General features: G+C 41.4%; 1 protein-coding gene across 5 annotated transcripts; it reads right to left on the bottom strand.

Annotated features, from left to right (window-relative positions):
* Positions 1-3,517: 3,517 nt before the first annotated feature.
* Positions 3,518-13,884, bottom strand: fybb (FYN binding protein b). Of its 5 annotated transcripts, none has more exons than XM_038971386.1 (19): positions 13,527-13,884; positions 11,523-11,567; positions 10,049-11,039; positions 9,064-9,190; positions 8,683-8,755; positions 8,536-8,579; positions 7,790-7,910; positions 7,474-7,633; positions 7,188-7,320; positions 7,007-7,026; positions 6,816-6,888; positions 6,333-6,428; positions 5,451-5,491; positions 5,254-5,335; positions 4,886-4,985; positions 4,638-4,800; positions 4,510-4,543; positions 4,325-4,356; positions 3,518-4,149 (listed from the first exon to the last, which is right to left on the bottom strand). In XM_038971386.1, the coding sequence occupies exons 1-19, from the start codon at positions 13,527-13,529 to the stop codon at positions 4,127-4,129; spliced, it is 2,361 nt and encodes a 786-aa protein (XP_038827314.1). In that variant the 5' UTR covers positions 13,530-13,884; the 3' UTR covers positions 3,518-4,126. The 5 variants fall into 5 exon arrangements, with proteins under 5 accessions (XP_038827314.1, XP_038827315.1, XP_038827316.1 ...); XM_038971387.1 differs by having other exon boundaries at positions 10,049-11,036; XM_038971388.1 differs by lacking the exon at positions 11,523-11,567 and having other exon boundaries at positions 13,527-13,883.
* Between the last annotated feature and the right edge of the window lie 1,508 nt (positions 13,885-15,392).

Here is a 15,392-nt window from a genome sequence, read left to right as displayed (position 1 = left end):
CTAAGAGAGTTTTATAAATAAGAATCAACCAGTGGGTCTTGCGACGTGTATACAGAGATGACCAGTTTACAGAGTAGTATAGAGTGCAGTGATGTGTCCTATAAGGAGGATTGGTGGCCAATTGATGGCTGAATGGTAAAGAACATCTAGCCGCTCGAGAGCAACCTTACCTGCCGATCTATAAATTATGTCTCTGTAATCTAGCATGGGTAGAATGGTTATCTGAATCAGGGTTAGTTTGGCAGTTGGGGTGAAAGAGGAGCGATTACGATAGTCAAGATTTAACTTTAGCCTGCAGCTTTGATATGTGCTGAGAGAAGGACAGTGCACCGTCTAGCCATACTCCCAAGTACTTGTATGAGGTGGCTACCTCAAGCTCTAAACCCTCAGAGGTAGTAATAACACCTGTGGAAAGAGGGGCATTCTTCTTACCAAACCACATGACCATTGTTTTGGAGGTGTTCAGAACAAGGTTAAGGGCAGAGAAAGCTTGTTGGACATTAAGAAAGCTTTGTTGTAGAGCGTTTAACACAAAATCCGGGGAGGGGCCAGCTGAGTATAAGACTATCATCTGCATATAAATGGATGAGAGAGCTTCCTACTGCCTGAGCTATGTTTTTGATGAAAATTGAGAAGAGCGTGGGGCCTAGGATTGAGCACTGGGGTACTCCCTTGGCAGTGGCAGGCAGTGGCTGAGACAGCAGATTTTCTGACTTTATACACTGCACTCTTTGGTAGAGGTAGTTAGCAAACCAGGCCAAAGACCCCTCAGAGACACCAATACTCCTTAGTCGACCCACAAGAATGGAATGGTCTACCGTATCAAAGCTTTGGCCAAGTCAATAAAATAAAAATAGCAGCACAATATTGCTTAGAATCAAGGGCAATGGTGACATAATTGAGGACCTTTAAGGTTGCAGTGACACATCCATAACCTGAGCGGAAACCAGATTGTATACCCGAGAGAATACTATAGACATCAAGAAAGACAGTCAGTTGATTATTGACAAGTTTTTCCAACACTTTTGATAAACAGGTTCAAAATAGAAATAGGCCTATAACAGTTAGGATCAGCTTGATCTCCCCCTTTAAATAAAGGATGAACTGTGGCTGCCTTCCAAGCAATGGGAACCTCCCCAGAAAGGAGAGAAAGGTTAAAAAGGTTGGAGATAGGTTTTGCGATGATAGGGGCAGCAACCTTAAAGAAGGGTCTAAACCATCTGACCCAGATGTTTTTTGGGGGTCAAGTTTAAGGAGCTCCTTTAGCACCTCGGACTCAGTGACTGCTTGCAGGGAGAAACTTTGTAGCGGGGCAGGGGAAAAAGAGGGAGAAGCATCGAGGATAGTCGCATTAGAAGGGGTGGGAGATGAGGAAATGTTGGACGAGCAAGGAGGCATGGCTGAGTCAAATAGTAATCCTGACTTAATGAAGTGGTGATTAAAGAGCTCAGCCATGTGCATCATGTCAGTAACAACCACATCATTAACTTTAAGGGACATGGGCAGCTGTGAGGAGGAGGGTTTATTCTCCAGGTCTTTAACTGTTTTCCAGGACTTCTTGAGGTTAGACCAACAGAGAGAGAACTGCTCCTTAATTAAATTAACTAACTTTGGACTTCCAGATAGCCTGAGTGCACTTATTTCTCATTTGCCTGAACGAGAGCCAGTCAGCCTGAGTATGCGTGTGCCGAGCCTTTCGCCAAATGCAGTTCTTGAGGTGGAGTAACGCTGCAAGATCATGATCGAACCAGGGGCTGAACCGGTTTTTAATTCTCATTTTCTTTATGGGGGTGTGTTTGTTAACAACACCACTGAAAATATCAATAAAGAAGGTCCAAACGTCTTCGACAGAGGGGATCAAGCTGATTCTATACCCTTTTACAGAGGCCAGTTCATGAAGGAAGGCTTGCTCATTAAAGTCTATGACAAATCAGGACAGGTCGTTTCACTGAGCTTTTCTGGGTGTTTGGAGTCATACCTTGTGGGATTGGTGATAATCTGAGAAAGATTTAGGGAGTCCCATTGCTTTAGGACTTGGTCAGGTGGTTTAAGCATGTCCCAGTTTAGGTCACCTAGCAGGACAAATTCAGACTTAGTGTAAGGGGCCAGGAGAGAGCTTAGGGCAGGTAGGGTTCAGTCCGGTGCTGATGGAGGACAATAGCACCCAGCAACAGTCAACAAAGAGCTATTTGAAAGTTTAATGCTTAAAACCAGCAAATCAAATCATTTGGGGACAGACTGGTGGAGACAACCGAGCACTGAAGGTGATCCTTGGTAAAGATTGCCACTCCCCCACCTTTGGAAGATCTGTCTTGCCGAAAAAGGTTATAACCAGAAAGGTTAACATCCGTATTCAAAACACTCTTCCTTAACCACATCTCAGTAATGACCAACACATCTGGATTGGAGCTGTGAACCCACACTTTCAATTGATACATTCTAATGTTATTAACATGCAGAAAACCCAGGCTATTACGAGAGCAGAAAACAGCGAAGCAGATATCAGAGCACAAGTCAGAATTGGCGCTAGCAATAGTAGGTGGGCCAGGGTGTACATGCACATTTCCAGATATCATAAACAGTAATACAATCAAGGCACGGCATAGTACAGGGAGAGCTCTGCAGTGCTGATTTAAGACATCTGAATGTGCATGAGATGGCAACAAGATCATATTGTACAGCAATTTCATCAGGTAACATGAATACAAAGCCGGCGAGAGGTGGTTAGAATAGGATGGGAGGCCAAAAGTCTGTGTAACCAATAGAGTCCCGAGTGTGGGAAACAAAGTCCCACGGTTGGGTAAAGAAAGTTTGTAGCCAACAAAGTATGCAGGAGTTATGAGGAAAATAGCAAAATGCACAAGATTAAAAAAATATACATATAACGACTTTGGGCTAGCCATTGTAAGTTCAGAGTCACTCGCCTCAACAGTGTGTGTGTGCTGGAGGCGAGCGAATGCTCGGGAGAGAGGGGTGAGTGTGGTGGAGGTACCTGTACCAGACAGGGGGAGACAGGCCAGGGCAGACGGTGAACAGATTGCCAGGTGGAATCCAAGCAGCAGTGCAGCAGGCAATGGGAGTAGGTGTGTGCCATGTGCATCCACTTATATCAGTGCACAGAACTATGAATTTGGATATTTAATAGCATTTCTGACAACCTAATCATTACGAAACTTCTATTTGATCAAATAAGCCTCACGTAGCAAATTAACAATAACAATTTTTGTTGACCAAACTCAACACTCATAAGATGTTTCTTATTAACTTGTTCAGTGATTTTTGATAGCAGATCAAATCGAATGCACATACATCTTTTTTTAATACCACATAGAGCTCAGTGGGTTCCCACAAGGGGTTAATTTAGTCACCATTCCTTTTTATCTAAAGAAAACATTAGATAGACTATGTAGCCTGTGTGTGTTGTAGGCAAATAGAGTCCCAGTGAAATACTGCCATTCTAGCAAATATCATTATTCAGAGAAAGCAGTCATGAATTTCATGCAGAAAAATGCAACAATGAAGGGCAAATAATTTATTTTATTGTATTTGTTATTATGTGAATCAGATGCATTTCTATGACATGGGCTTTTTAAGAAACCAAGGCATTTGTTCCCTCACACTCTCAGTCAGAAAGGTCAGACCTATCGCATAAACTCTAAGGTTGTCATGGCCTCTGACTTTCAGTACAATATGACATAGGTAACACACCTGTCAGGTGATAACCAGACAACTATGACAACTGATCTGAAATGCTTTATTTGGCATCACATAGTAAATTAATTTATGATGAGTATTTAAGTTTATCATCATCATCATCGTCACACCTTTTTGTCAATCAGTGTGTAATGTGTCTTGTTAAATATAGAATATAAGTATTCAATGTGATAAAGCCATGTAATGTAACCTACATTTCAATATAAAAATGCAACATTGTATGTAATTTAGGCCTATACATTGCAGTCACAGTTATTCATAAAGGGAAAACATAGAGAAAGTACTGAATTTGTGGACTGTATTGTTCTTGAATGAAAATGTCATATCACCCCAAAAATAACCACAATAAATAAGATAAAGATTGATGTAAAACAAGAAATAAACCAAAAAACAAGATATTGGCACACAGTGATCAGTCGTTGTCATAGATGCAATCTGCAAAGAAATGTGAATTATTAGGCTAACTAGAAATGATAGAAATAATAAATAAATAAAAATCCTCTGACATAAAAAAACATATCAGCACCATATTGCAAGAATAAATTGATATAGTTGATCACTTGATCTTTGTATAAATGCCATTATTTCATGTCAAAAGTCTGAAACGTACCATCACCAATGTCGTCATAGATATCAGAATCTCTGTAAAAGCAAAACAGATCATTTATATCAAATTTAGGGCATTTCATATCTAAGCATTTTCTCTGCAGTTTAGTGAACTGGTCAATAACATACTTTAGATGTTGTGTATTTCTGGATCTGTTTTTGAATGATCTGTTTTTGTGTGGTACTTACTCTACTACAATATGGCTAGTCAAGACGTAGCCAACTAAAGGAGAGAGAGATGACGATCATTAAAGTTAGCCCCCTTGCAAAAATGGTTTTATTGCAGAATGCCTATGTGTGGATTCATTGTTACTCACACTTGCCCTCCATGTTCCTGCAGATGAGCTTGTTGTCCACAGGCTCAACGATGACATCCACAGTCTCCCCAGGTCTCAACGGCAGATCTTTACTGCTCCACTTCTTATTGGCCAAGGTGGAAACGATGGTCACCTGATACAATACCTGGATCTCCCGATCATGCTATTGGTGGGAGAGAACAGGATTGAGGGTCAAACAAATACATAAAATGTCAAATCTATGTAAATTGTAATAATATACTACTTACCTTAAACTTCTTTCTGAAATCCTTCTCTTCCTTCTCAAATTTCTTTAGCTTTTTAGGATCTTTGTCCTCAGCCTTATCCTTGGTTTTACTTTGTGGGAGACTGAAAAGAGAAGAAATGTGACATTATCAACATTTTTCCCAGTGGGGGATTAGGACATTCTTATGTCTCTCTCTCTCTCTCTCTCTCTCTCTCTCTCTCTCTCTCTCTCTCTCTCTCTCTCTCTCTCTCTCTCTCTCTCTCTCTCTCTCTCTCTCTCTCTCTCTCTCTCTCTCTCTCTCTCTCTCTCTCTCTCTCTCTCTCTCTCTCTCTCTCTCTCTCTCTCTCTCTCTCTCTCTCTCTCTCTCTCTCTCTCTCTCTCTCTCATTACCTGCTGACAGGTGGAGTCGGAGGGAAGTTAGTGACATCCACATCATCATAGATTTCCTCATCAATGACCTCAGCCGATTGTTCTATAACAGCAAGAGATACAAAGAAAGAATAGTAAAAACATTGAAAATGTACGTTTTTGTAATCCCACTGACACAGAGCACACAGTCACCCATGATATTAAACATAATACTTTACCAGTATTTCCTTCCTGATCAAACTGGGAAGGTGGAGGTACTCTGAAAATGACAAAAACTTAATTCAAATCTTAGTCCATGTTATGCCTGGTCTCTGGTGTAATTTGATTTGATTGCTTGTGCTGTAGGTCAATTTCGATCAAATGGACATGAATCAACACAGATAATTGAACAACCACACAGAAAGTCAACAAATGCCAAAAATTACAATGATTTAACTCACACTGGTACATATATCATTGTGGGTACATATACATTTATAGACAGAATGAAACGGTTGTTAAAGGCCAAGTGCAGTCAAAACTGTGATTACTGTGTTTTATATATATTTCCACACCACGAGGTTGGAATAATACAGCGGAATTGTGAAAATGATGATAATGCCACTTTAGCTGTTTGAAAAGGCTGCCTGAAATTTCAGCCTGTTTTGGTGGGATGGAGTTTGGTCTAGTTAATAGACCAATAAGAAATAGTTCCAAACCTCTCTACCAATAACAGCTAGTTTTCAGTTTTCCCCTCCCTACTCAGACCACTTCCTGACAGTTCTAGCAAAATTCTTGCTTGAGAGATTGCTCTTTTCTAAGAAGCAATGTTTGTTTCTTTTTTTTACCATTTTAATTGAAAACAATCACAGTTGTTACCCAGAAATGATATGATATTGAGATCAAAACGGCTGCATTGGACCTTTAATTAATTGAAGGACGTACAAAAACAGTACTTTTATTGATGTTTTACGAATGATTTTAGACTGATTAAATGATTCAGTAATGAGTTAGTGAATCCCTTCTGTCCCTCCTGTTTAGTTCTTTGAGATTTTGGGTTATAGGGTTAGGAGTTAATGACAGTGTATTTTCCTGATCCATCTTACTAATGAGAGAATTACTCAATTTTGCTGCCTGGGCCTTTTCTCCACTCCTCGAAGCCCTTTAACACCCAAGAGAGGCCGCGAGGTTTAGGAGGCAATCTGGTGTCCGAGAGGCTAGGGTTGCACACACACACACACACACACTTATTTACATACACTCACACAGACACATGCATGGAAAGTATACACTCACACAGACACATGCATGGAAAGTATACACTCACACAGACACATGCATGGAAAGTATACACTCACCCAGACACATGCATGGAAAGTATACACTCACACAGACACATGCATGGAAAGTATACACTCACACAGACACATGCATGGAAAGTATACACTCACACAGACACATGCATGGAAAGTATACACTCACACAGACACATGCATGGAAAGTATACACTCACACAGACACATGCATGGAAAGTATACACTCACAGATCAACGCACGCCAATGAATCTACATCATCATAGTGCAGCAGGTCACGATATTCTCACCTGACGTTGAAGCTTGACTCGTCCAGATCATCATATACATCCCCATCCTCCTCAGGTGGTGGAGGAAGAACCACTATGAATGACAACAGGGAGATTGAAGCTACTGTAGATGTAACTAAGGTCATGTGTGACCACATTACCATATTGTGTTATTCACTTTCAATATTAAGTTGTTGTCATTTGAAACTTACTTCCTGGACCCTTGATCCCACTGGAATGAGGAGAACATGATTTCAATGGAGCACATAATCACACAGTCAAAACTAAAGACAGTGAAAGGGATTCATGCAGTGCATTTTTATAATAAGGTATTCATATATTTCCAATGGTTATCTGTCTCAAAGGTTTTGATAGTGTCAGTGGCCATTTTACCTGCCGAGGTTATTATGAAAGTCCACGTCATCATATACCTCCGGTTCGTGTTCCATCTGACTGGGTATAGACACACCCTGACGCTTCAGAGTGTCAAAGTCAATCGCAACTGACTCAGTCTTCACATAGCCATCTAAAAGTATACAAAGCACATGTTTAAGTCTCACACATGGGGAACATTTAAATGGATGTGAGGGAGAAAAGTAAGAAAAATACAAAGGAGATGGAGTAGAGGAGGAAGAGCAGACAGGAGGAGGAGGAGGAGGAGGAGACAGCTGTCACTTACAGGAGCCATCCTGTGACCTTCCCAGCCAGCGGCCCTCTGGGTTGTCCAAAACACGCATGATGTCAATAGACTCTCCCTGCTTCAGCCCCAGGTCCGTCTTGCTCCCTTTACTGTCCACTCTGGCCTTGGCCCTGTGGATGACCTCCAGTGGACCAGTCAGCTGCCACATTAAGGATAAATAAAAACATGATAGAGGATGCAACGTAATACACATTAACTTCCCAAATATTCTACAGGATGGACTCCATGATAACTACAATATAGCAAGATTTAGGGGAACCACTGAACAACGGGCTTCTGCAGTGCAAACACTCACTTTGAATTTCTTTCTGGCCTCCTGTTCTTTCCTCTCACGTTCTTTCTGTTCTTTCTTTTCCACCTCCTGTCGTTTTTTCTCCTCCCTCTCTCGCTTTTTCTCTTGTTCCTTTGACGATTCCCTGATAAAAAATAAGTGTCAGTGGTGTTAATGCTCACTAGAGGGCAGTGTTCATTTAAAACCTGGTACAATAAAAGTTGAAAAGAAACTGGAGTGAATCCATAGAGATACTGTAGTTAGAGGACTCAACTTGGATATAACCCATTTTATATCCATATAACCCATGGACATTGCCATTGAAGACAATGTATGTACGCCATTGAGGGTAATGTATGCACTCACTACTGTATTATTAGTCGCTTTGGATAAGAGCATCTGAAATTGCTAAAATGTACATTTTAAAATATTCAACTGGGTGGGGATTCCTATGGTTTGGGAGCGATCAGCCAATGATCAGAGCATTGTCTTCTTCAAATTGGGTTTCATGGACTGTAAATGGGTTGAAGTCTTATCACCACCATCTATCTAGTCATAAATGAATGACACACAATATTTGGTTTAGGACTCCAGCCCTGCAGGGGGTGGTAAATTACCAATATTAGCTTTACACTATTTTTAAACAAACAAAATACATATATATACTACTTTTAAATGGAGATTGCGCTGCCCAAGCTGTCACAGGTGCCATAATGGCACAGATACAAAGATGAGACCTTTTAACATCTCTATGAGGGAATCTTTCTCACCATCTTTCATCAAGATCTTCATACATTTCATCACTTTCACTGTCCTATTGGAGGAAAAATATTTAGTTTGAATACTGTACGAATACATGGCGATAGTTTGTAAAAAATAAAAAAAAGTCAGAAATGTTGACAAATATTTAAAGTCACCTCATTCCTTTTACTAGGAGGGTTGTTCATTAACCCCACATCATCATAGTTCTCATCTGGGTCAGGTTGGATTCTGGAGGCAGAGACACAAAGTCAGTCAACTGGCCAAAATGACCCACCACATCACAATGAAAATAAAGTCAGTACACAAGTATTCCATTTTCAAAGTTATTAAAGGAAATAATAATTACTAGTGCATAAACAAAAAAGGGTGTTAAGAATGGTATTGTATGATGTTTCTATGCTCTGAAGAAAGTGCATTGTGCCTCTACAGGCCGATGTGTATTTTACTTGTGTATGTACCTCAGTGCCAATCACCCTAGTCTAATATTGTTCGGCTTTCACACGACATTCCCCTGATTATCAGAGTCTGATACTCACATGGCTCCTGGTGGTCGCGGTGGCAAGCTAGGGGCCATGGGGTTCGAGGGCAGGGGTGGGGCCACATGGTTACTGGGGTGAGAGGCAGGAGGTGGAGGAACACTTCCCTTTCTAACCCCAGCAGGACCTTCAGGGTAAAATCATAAACCTTTAGATGGTCCTTTCAGATGTAGTGAAGAAAAACTTTTCCTTTTCAAATCAATTGCAGATTCTTAATATAGCAATTGAATAAGACCTCAATCCTCCGTGTTCTATGGACGTTATTCTGTAGTTTAAAAAATCATCCTTGTCCCTATAACGTGTCCAGCAGAAAACAAGCATTGTATATCTGGTTACTGAATATGTTGAATTTCATCCTGCATGTAGACAACAATGCTTACAAAATACACGAATAGTGCCTGTAACATCTCAAAACGACATTGTCACCAGAGGGGGTGTGGAATTCACATTGGATCCCTCTTCTGTCTGCTGACTTACAATAATGCAAACCATGCTGAAGTCTATCTTTAGTCAAAACCATATTCACATGTGGATCCAAAAAAGGAAACCTTTCACTTGAATGTGTCCCTGTTTAAAGAGGAACTCCGCAATTAGGGAGCAAACATCAGCTGTAAAAAGGAGGAAGGTAAAACAGAAACTTGAGCGGGAACTTGAATAGAGGAAGCCAATGTTCGTGTCTTTGGTTTCACATTTCAACGTCGAATTGTACTTCTGTGTGTAAAGACTTTTATAAAGCTTTCGTAAGATCAACCCCTCTAATCTGTCTGTCTGTTGTGATGACAACCTGTGGCACAGCTGATGTGTGTTCTACCACCTGTCTCCGATCAGTGGAGCATACAACCACAGAAACCACTAGACTGGGGGAAAGGCTTGTCAATCTGCAGAACTGGAGCATGTTTAGAAAACCACACGTTTTGCATCTTAGCAGCTGATAGACTTATCCTGATGTGGCTTATTAGTGGTAAGTGAAAGACAAAATACTTACCATCGGTACTAGGCTCTGTGCCCTTCTTGAACTTTTCCAAGTTGACCCTAGGAGGCCGGTTGGGTTTGGCTGGGGCAGTCCCCAGTGCCAGGATATTAGGCAGTGGGTTCCTTTTGGGGAAAGAAGAGCTACTTGTAAGGGCAGAAGGGTTCAACCCCGTGACTGGAATGGTGTGGCCCAGTGGCTTCTTAGTAAAGCTGGGTTTCTTACTGGCTATAGGTTTGGGAGGACAAGAGTCACTGGAGGTGAGGGGGAGTTTGGTTATTTCTTTCACTCCTTCCTCAGATAGTGTCTCTCCTCGATTGAATGCATTCTGAGCAGTCCTGAAGTTTGTGGGCTTGAGGGTAGTGCTTGGTGTGAACGGTTTGATTGTAGAATCCACAGCGCCAGCCACACTATCCTCTGTCTGAAGCCGCATCTTTGCAATGGAGCTGATGGGCTTTATGGAAGGGGGTAATTTGTTCGGCGTAACCCCGCTGTCGTCAGGTTTGGAGCTTCTGTCTTTGCCCCAGGTGGGTTTGGCCACACACAGGGGTGGTTTGGGGAAGGCAGGCTTGGTGCCAGACAGGGTCGAGCTCAGAGAGGGCTTCTGGAGAGGGGGTTTTGGCAGAGGAATTTTGACCTCAGCGTCTTGGGATACTTCTGGGCCAGGAGGTTTGGGTTTAAATTGGTACTGTTTGACAGAGGGTTGGCTGTCCTCTTGGGCACTTTCAAACATACTAGCGATCGCTTTGGTTTTGGGCAACTCCCTAACTTCTGGGGCACTCTTGGTGGAGACAGTGTTCTTCAGGAAGTTGGGTTTGGGTGCGGTGGATGCTGCGCTGCCTGATAGGCTGGTCTCCAGGACAGGTTTCTTAGGCTGGATGGGGGGTCCAGAGGACAGGGTGGGGTGCACGGCAGCTTTGGTACGTCCTGTAGAGATGCCCTCTGTGGAGTTTCCCCCCGTGTTGAAGCGAGCCGTGATGGCCTTCACATCAGACTTGTTGTTCTGCTGGCAGCAAACAAACAAAGACTAGTGAGGAGGAAGTGTCCTTTATGGATACACAGTTTCCCCTAATAAATACTAATTTGAGGAAGACAGAAACAAATAATGTAATTTACATCAATAGTCATTCATTAAACACTGTTGGTTATTTCTCTATTATACAAACACACAGACATATCTAACTGGGGAGCTAGGGAAAGGAGAAAGAAAGTGAGAGAGACAGAGAGAAAAGAGGGAGTAAACAGGTTGTAACAGATGCTTTATAACTGACATTGATTAATGACTCCAACCTCCACATGCACAACTTCTCATTCTTATTGGGTTAGGGTCATCTAAGAGAAAAGTAGTTTTACAGCTTAGATTGACATTTCATCAAAGGACGGCCTCTGAAAAGGATGCTTAACCCTGAGTAAACTTTAAGATGTTTGCACCATGTTGGTATTAAACCACCTCAATCTCACCAAATCAAGCCAACAACGATTCACCTACCTCTCTGTGTCTTGCTGTGCTGAGAGCACTACGCTCCTCAGGGTCCTAGTATGTGTAACAGATCACAGAGGAAATGCAACAAAGTCATGGCGCTAAACAGGAAGTGGGTACATAGGTGTTCTGTGCTCTCATTATTTGATTAACCTATACTCTGCCGTGTTTTGCATAGACAATATAGTCATTCTAACGATAATGGTTCTGCTACTACTATTTGGGGGAAAAAAAGGTATCTTGAATGCCTGGCTGTAAAAAGAGCTGCGTAAATATAATGAAGAAGACCTAATATGACCTAATGAATCAGATTACCCCTCTATGATGAAAGGGTTCTGTATTATGACGTTCTGTCTTTCCTTAGTCAAGATGCAAATTACCCTCTGGGGCACAAAAAAAGCTGTTTATCTGTGCTCTGTGTGAGCGGGTACCGCAGGTTCTGCTCTCTGGTGAGAGGTTAGAATACTGTATGTATCTGTTATTAGCCACACTGATGATAGTTGCAGTAAAAATCTATGCCTCATCATGTTGTTGATAATAAAGGACATGGCTCTCCTCTTGTAGCACCACACCTCACTGTAATGAGGGTTGTTCGAATCGAGACAGAGCAGTCCTACCATGAGGAAGTGCAAAGGACAGGCGTTCCGATTGCACAACGCTGATGACCGCCTGACTGTGGAGAAACAAACTGTGCTGTTGTTGGACTTCAGGGAACAAACAATGGAGACAGCTAGGGGGGGCAGACGTGTCCATTGAAAGTGGCATTAACTCGTCAATTAATTAAACATGTTAATACTTGTTTCACAGTGTATTGGACTTGTCACTCTTTATGAATACACATATAGCCTAATAAATTGTGTCGCGTCACATAAAGAGCAATGTAGGGAGATTATAATAGTTCACACTGGTTCTGCTTTTACGGCAGTCAATGTCACTTGACTTTGTTTTATCATTAGTCTCATTGGTGAGCATCCAGATTACTAGGGGATAAATGTATAGCCTATTCTCATGACTGTTTCTCAACTGTAGTTTCTCCTTAGAAACCACAACTTCAGCTGGAATCCACTAAACTAGTGTATGCCCCTAATAAATGTAGATATTTCTGAGCTAATGATTATAATGCAACAAAGTTATAAAGACACGGTCTCCCTGTCATTTATGTGTTGAAGGCTGTGAGACGTACAGCCCATACTGTCTCTAGTCACTTCACCAGAGATGTGCTGCATGCCTAGCAAGACTAAATTACAGCCAACAACCGAGGGTCTAAAGTAACACGTTGACTCTTTTATTCAATGAGTTTAGTTGGCTGTGTGCTGGAGATTATTTTGGTACGACATGGCCTGGAGCAGTACCATGAAATCCATGGATGAAAAAAAGCAGACAGTAATTACATAGAAACAATGAATGACTTTTCCAACAAAAGAACACATCTCCTGACACACTACGGTCAATGTCCTTTAGATGTTAAGCTTGGAGAGAAATGAGAGAATTTTTTTTTTTAAATGCCTTGAGTAAAAGCAAAGAGGAACCACGGGTTTTTTCAATGTGGTGAAACAAGTTAAAAAGTCTGTATTACACAATCCAGATTGTCACCAACCCATTTAAAAACTGTACTTCTCTAATGCAGAGGCTAAGCGCTACTTTAATAATCCAAATCAAAACTGCATCTACAAATCCTTCTAGAAGAAACCGTATAGGTTTATAGTAATCAATTACAGAATCCCCATCTCATAGCACTTTCATTAAACTTCCCAAGAAAAATTTGCAAAGAAAACAGGGCCCTGTATAACAAATAAGAAAATGAATATAGAATCTTGCACATTTAAAAATCGATAAGAAATAAATTCTACAGCGAAACGGGCTAATACCTGCTACTACACTACGGTGTACAACAAGGAATTTAAACAAACACTAACGCTTTCCCAAGTTAGCCATACAGCCAATAAAGATACAGCACCATTAACTTCTCAGGGTCACAACTCATGAGGATATGATTGTAAGGCAGGTACTCACCATAGTGGCAACAATCAGCGCCCAGGGAATCTACCCAGTCTGTACGTGGGCTGGTGGCCCTTAGGTAGGAGAGAGTTTCTCTGTGTGTCCAGAATGTTTTTTTGTGAGCGATGGCATGAGAGAGAGAGAGAGTGAGTGTGTGTGTGTGTTTGAGCATTTGTGACCTCAGTGTCTGTGTGCTATTGGCTACTTCCCCTCTCTGCCATGCTGATGACTACACAGGAGTCATTTAGCAGTCTTATCTCTCTCTGTCCATCTGCTGTATTTGCGTATTTCAAGCAGGTACATTGCTCTTTCCATCTCCAATGAACCACCAGCGTCACAATTCCACAGTAGTTCCCCAGAACTGTCGTGAAATACAACCTTTTTCCTCACACGGGACATACGTCGTTAACTAGTATACAAAACCCTGTAATAAAATGTACTGAATTACATAAGGGGGGTCAGAGACACAAAGTCCACTGGCTAATGTAGTCAAACCTGAGGGTTAGCCAATAAGTAAACGAGGGATTGATGTTGTTGTTGTTGATTGTAGAGAGACTGTGGGAATAAAATGAAACGTTCTGGATGAATGCGGTCTGATATTTTAGATATGAGCTATCCCAGATCTTTTGTGAAAGATATTGACCTGAAATTAACAAAATAGAGTTACATCTTTCTCATCCAAACTAAAATAATGGCAGGAGGGAGGAAGGTCGAACTTTTTTTTTACTATGCGCTGCATGGCATTTTCAAGCACATCACATTTGGTGTGAAATGAAAGCTAAGAGTCTATATTATTGCAAAACGAAGGCATAAAATATTTTTCTACCATTTCCATCGTAAAAATGAGGAATAGGCATAGGCTTTGATTTCTGGTCAAGTAGATGGAAAAGAGGAGAGAGAAAGAGAGAAAAAGTCTTCAAAGGCATTAGAAATGCATCACACCACCATAATGTTGAAATGATTTGGCCTTGTCATTCAGTTACCAAAAACCCACACATCTTTAAAATACATTCTCTCCTTCATGAGGAGGGAGGATAATGAACATGTGCAGAAGTAACAAGTAAAGGTAGACCTACCAATTAATTCGTGTTTTTACTGATAACAATTTGGTTTGTGATTTATTAAGTGATTAAAATTCGTAATTCTGTTACCACATCGGTAACAGAAGGACTGCAACTGAATTGGTTACAATTGGAGTTCATAGAAGTCACAAACCACAGTCGGGTCACCTGCTCTCCTTCCTTCCACTGGCATGTTTTCTTTCTGGCACATGGTGGTCAAAGCAAGAGTGTGAAAACAGTTTGTACAACCCCTCCCTCCCTCCCTCCCTCCCTCCCTCCCTCCCTCCCTCCCTCCCTCCCTCCCTCCCTCCCTCCCTCCCTCCAATTAATGTCCCCTCTCCCGGCTCTCTCTGACACCTACAAATGAGCAATGTTCCCTCTAATTTCTTTTGGCACTGAGCAAATTTCAGGTCTACTGAGTGCAAACTTGAACATTCTGAACATTTTGTGCAACTTCTGGCACACGTTAAATATGGGCACTGAGGCTGTACCCTCTTTAAGTTACAGTTATAACAGCGGCCAAGTAGGCTACTGTGGCTATTTGATCATAATGTAGGCCTACCATCAAAAACAATGGAGAAAATGCATCCCATAACATGTTAACATGGAAATAGCTGTTATATCATTTAGCCTACAGTAGCAGCCAATGTGTGGTGTTCAATGTAGTCCTACATTCCATGAGACTTTTGAAAATACCATGTAGGGATTGACAATAACATGTTTATCCACTTGTCCTTCAGGCAAGGAGGTGACTGAAAATGTTGTGTTGTTTGATGGAAGAATCCACTTTACAAAACAAAACGCATCATTATTCCCATAT

Source organism: Salvelinus namaycush, chromosome 31 (assembly GCF_016432855.1).
Source record: "Salvelinus namaycush isolate Seneca chromosome 31, SaNama_1.0, whole genome shotgun sequence".
In the NCBI taxonomy this organism is placed as follows: Eukaryota; Metazoa; Chordata; class Actinopteri; order Salmoniformes; family Salmonidae; genus Salvelinus; species Salvelinus namaycush.
This window is presented reverse-complemented; position numbering and strand designations above follow the sequence as displayed.

Excerpts from the sequence above, each read along its gene's own strand:
- fybb (XM_038971386.1), bottom strand. Across the intron at positions 11,040-11,522 it reads GCACAGCAAGACACAGAGAG|CAGAACAACAAGTCTGATGT; the intron begins GTAGGTGAATCG and ends GTTTGCTGCCAG. Across the intron at positions 5,336-5,450 it reads TGATCAGGAAGGAAATACTG|AACAATCGGCTGAGGTCATT; the intron begins GTAAAGTATTAT and ends TTGCTGTTATAG.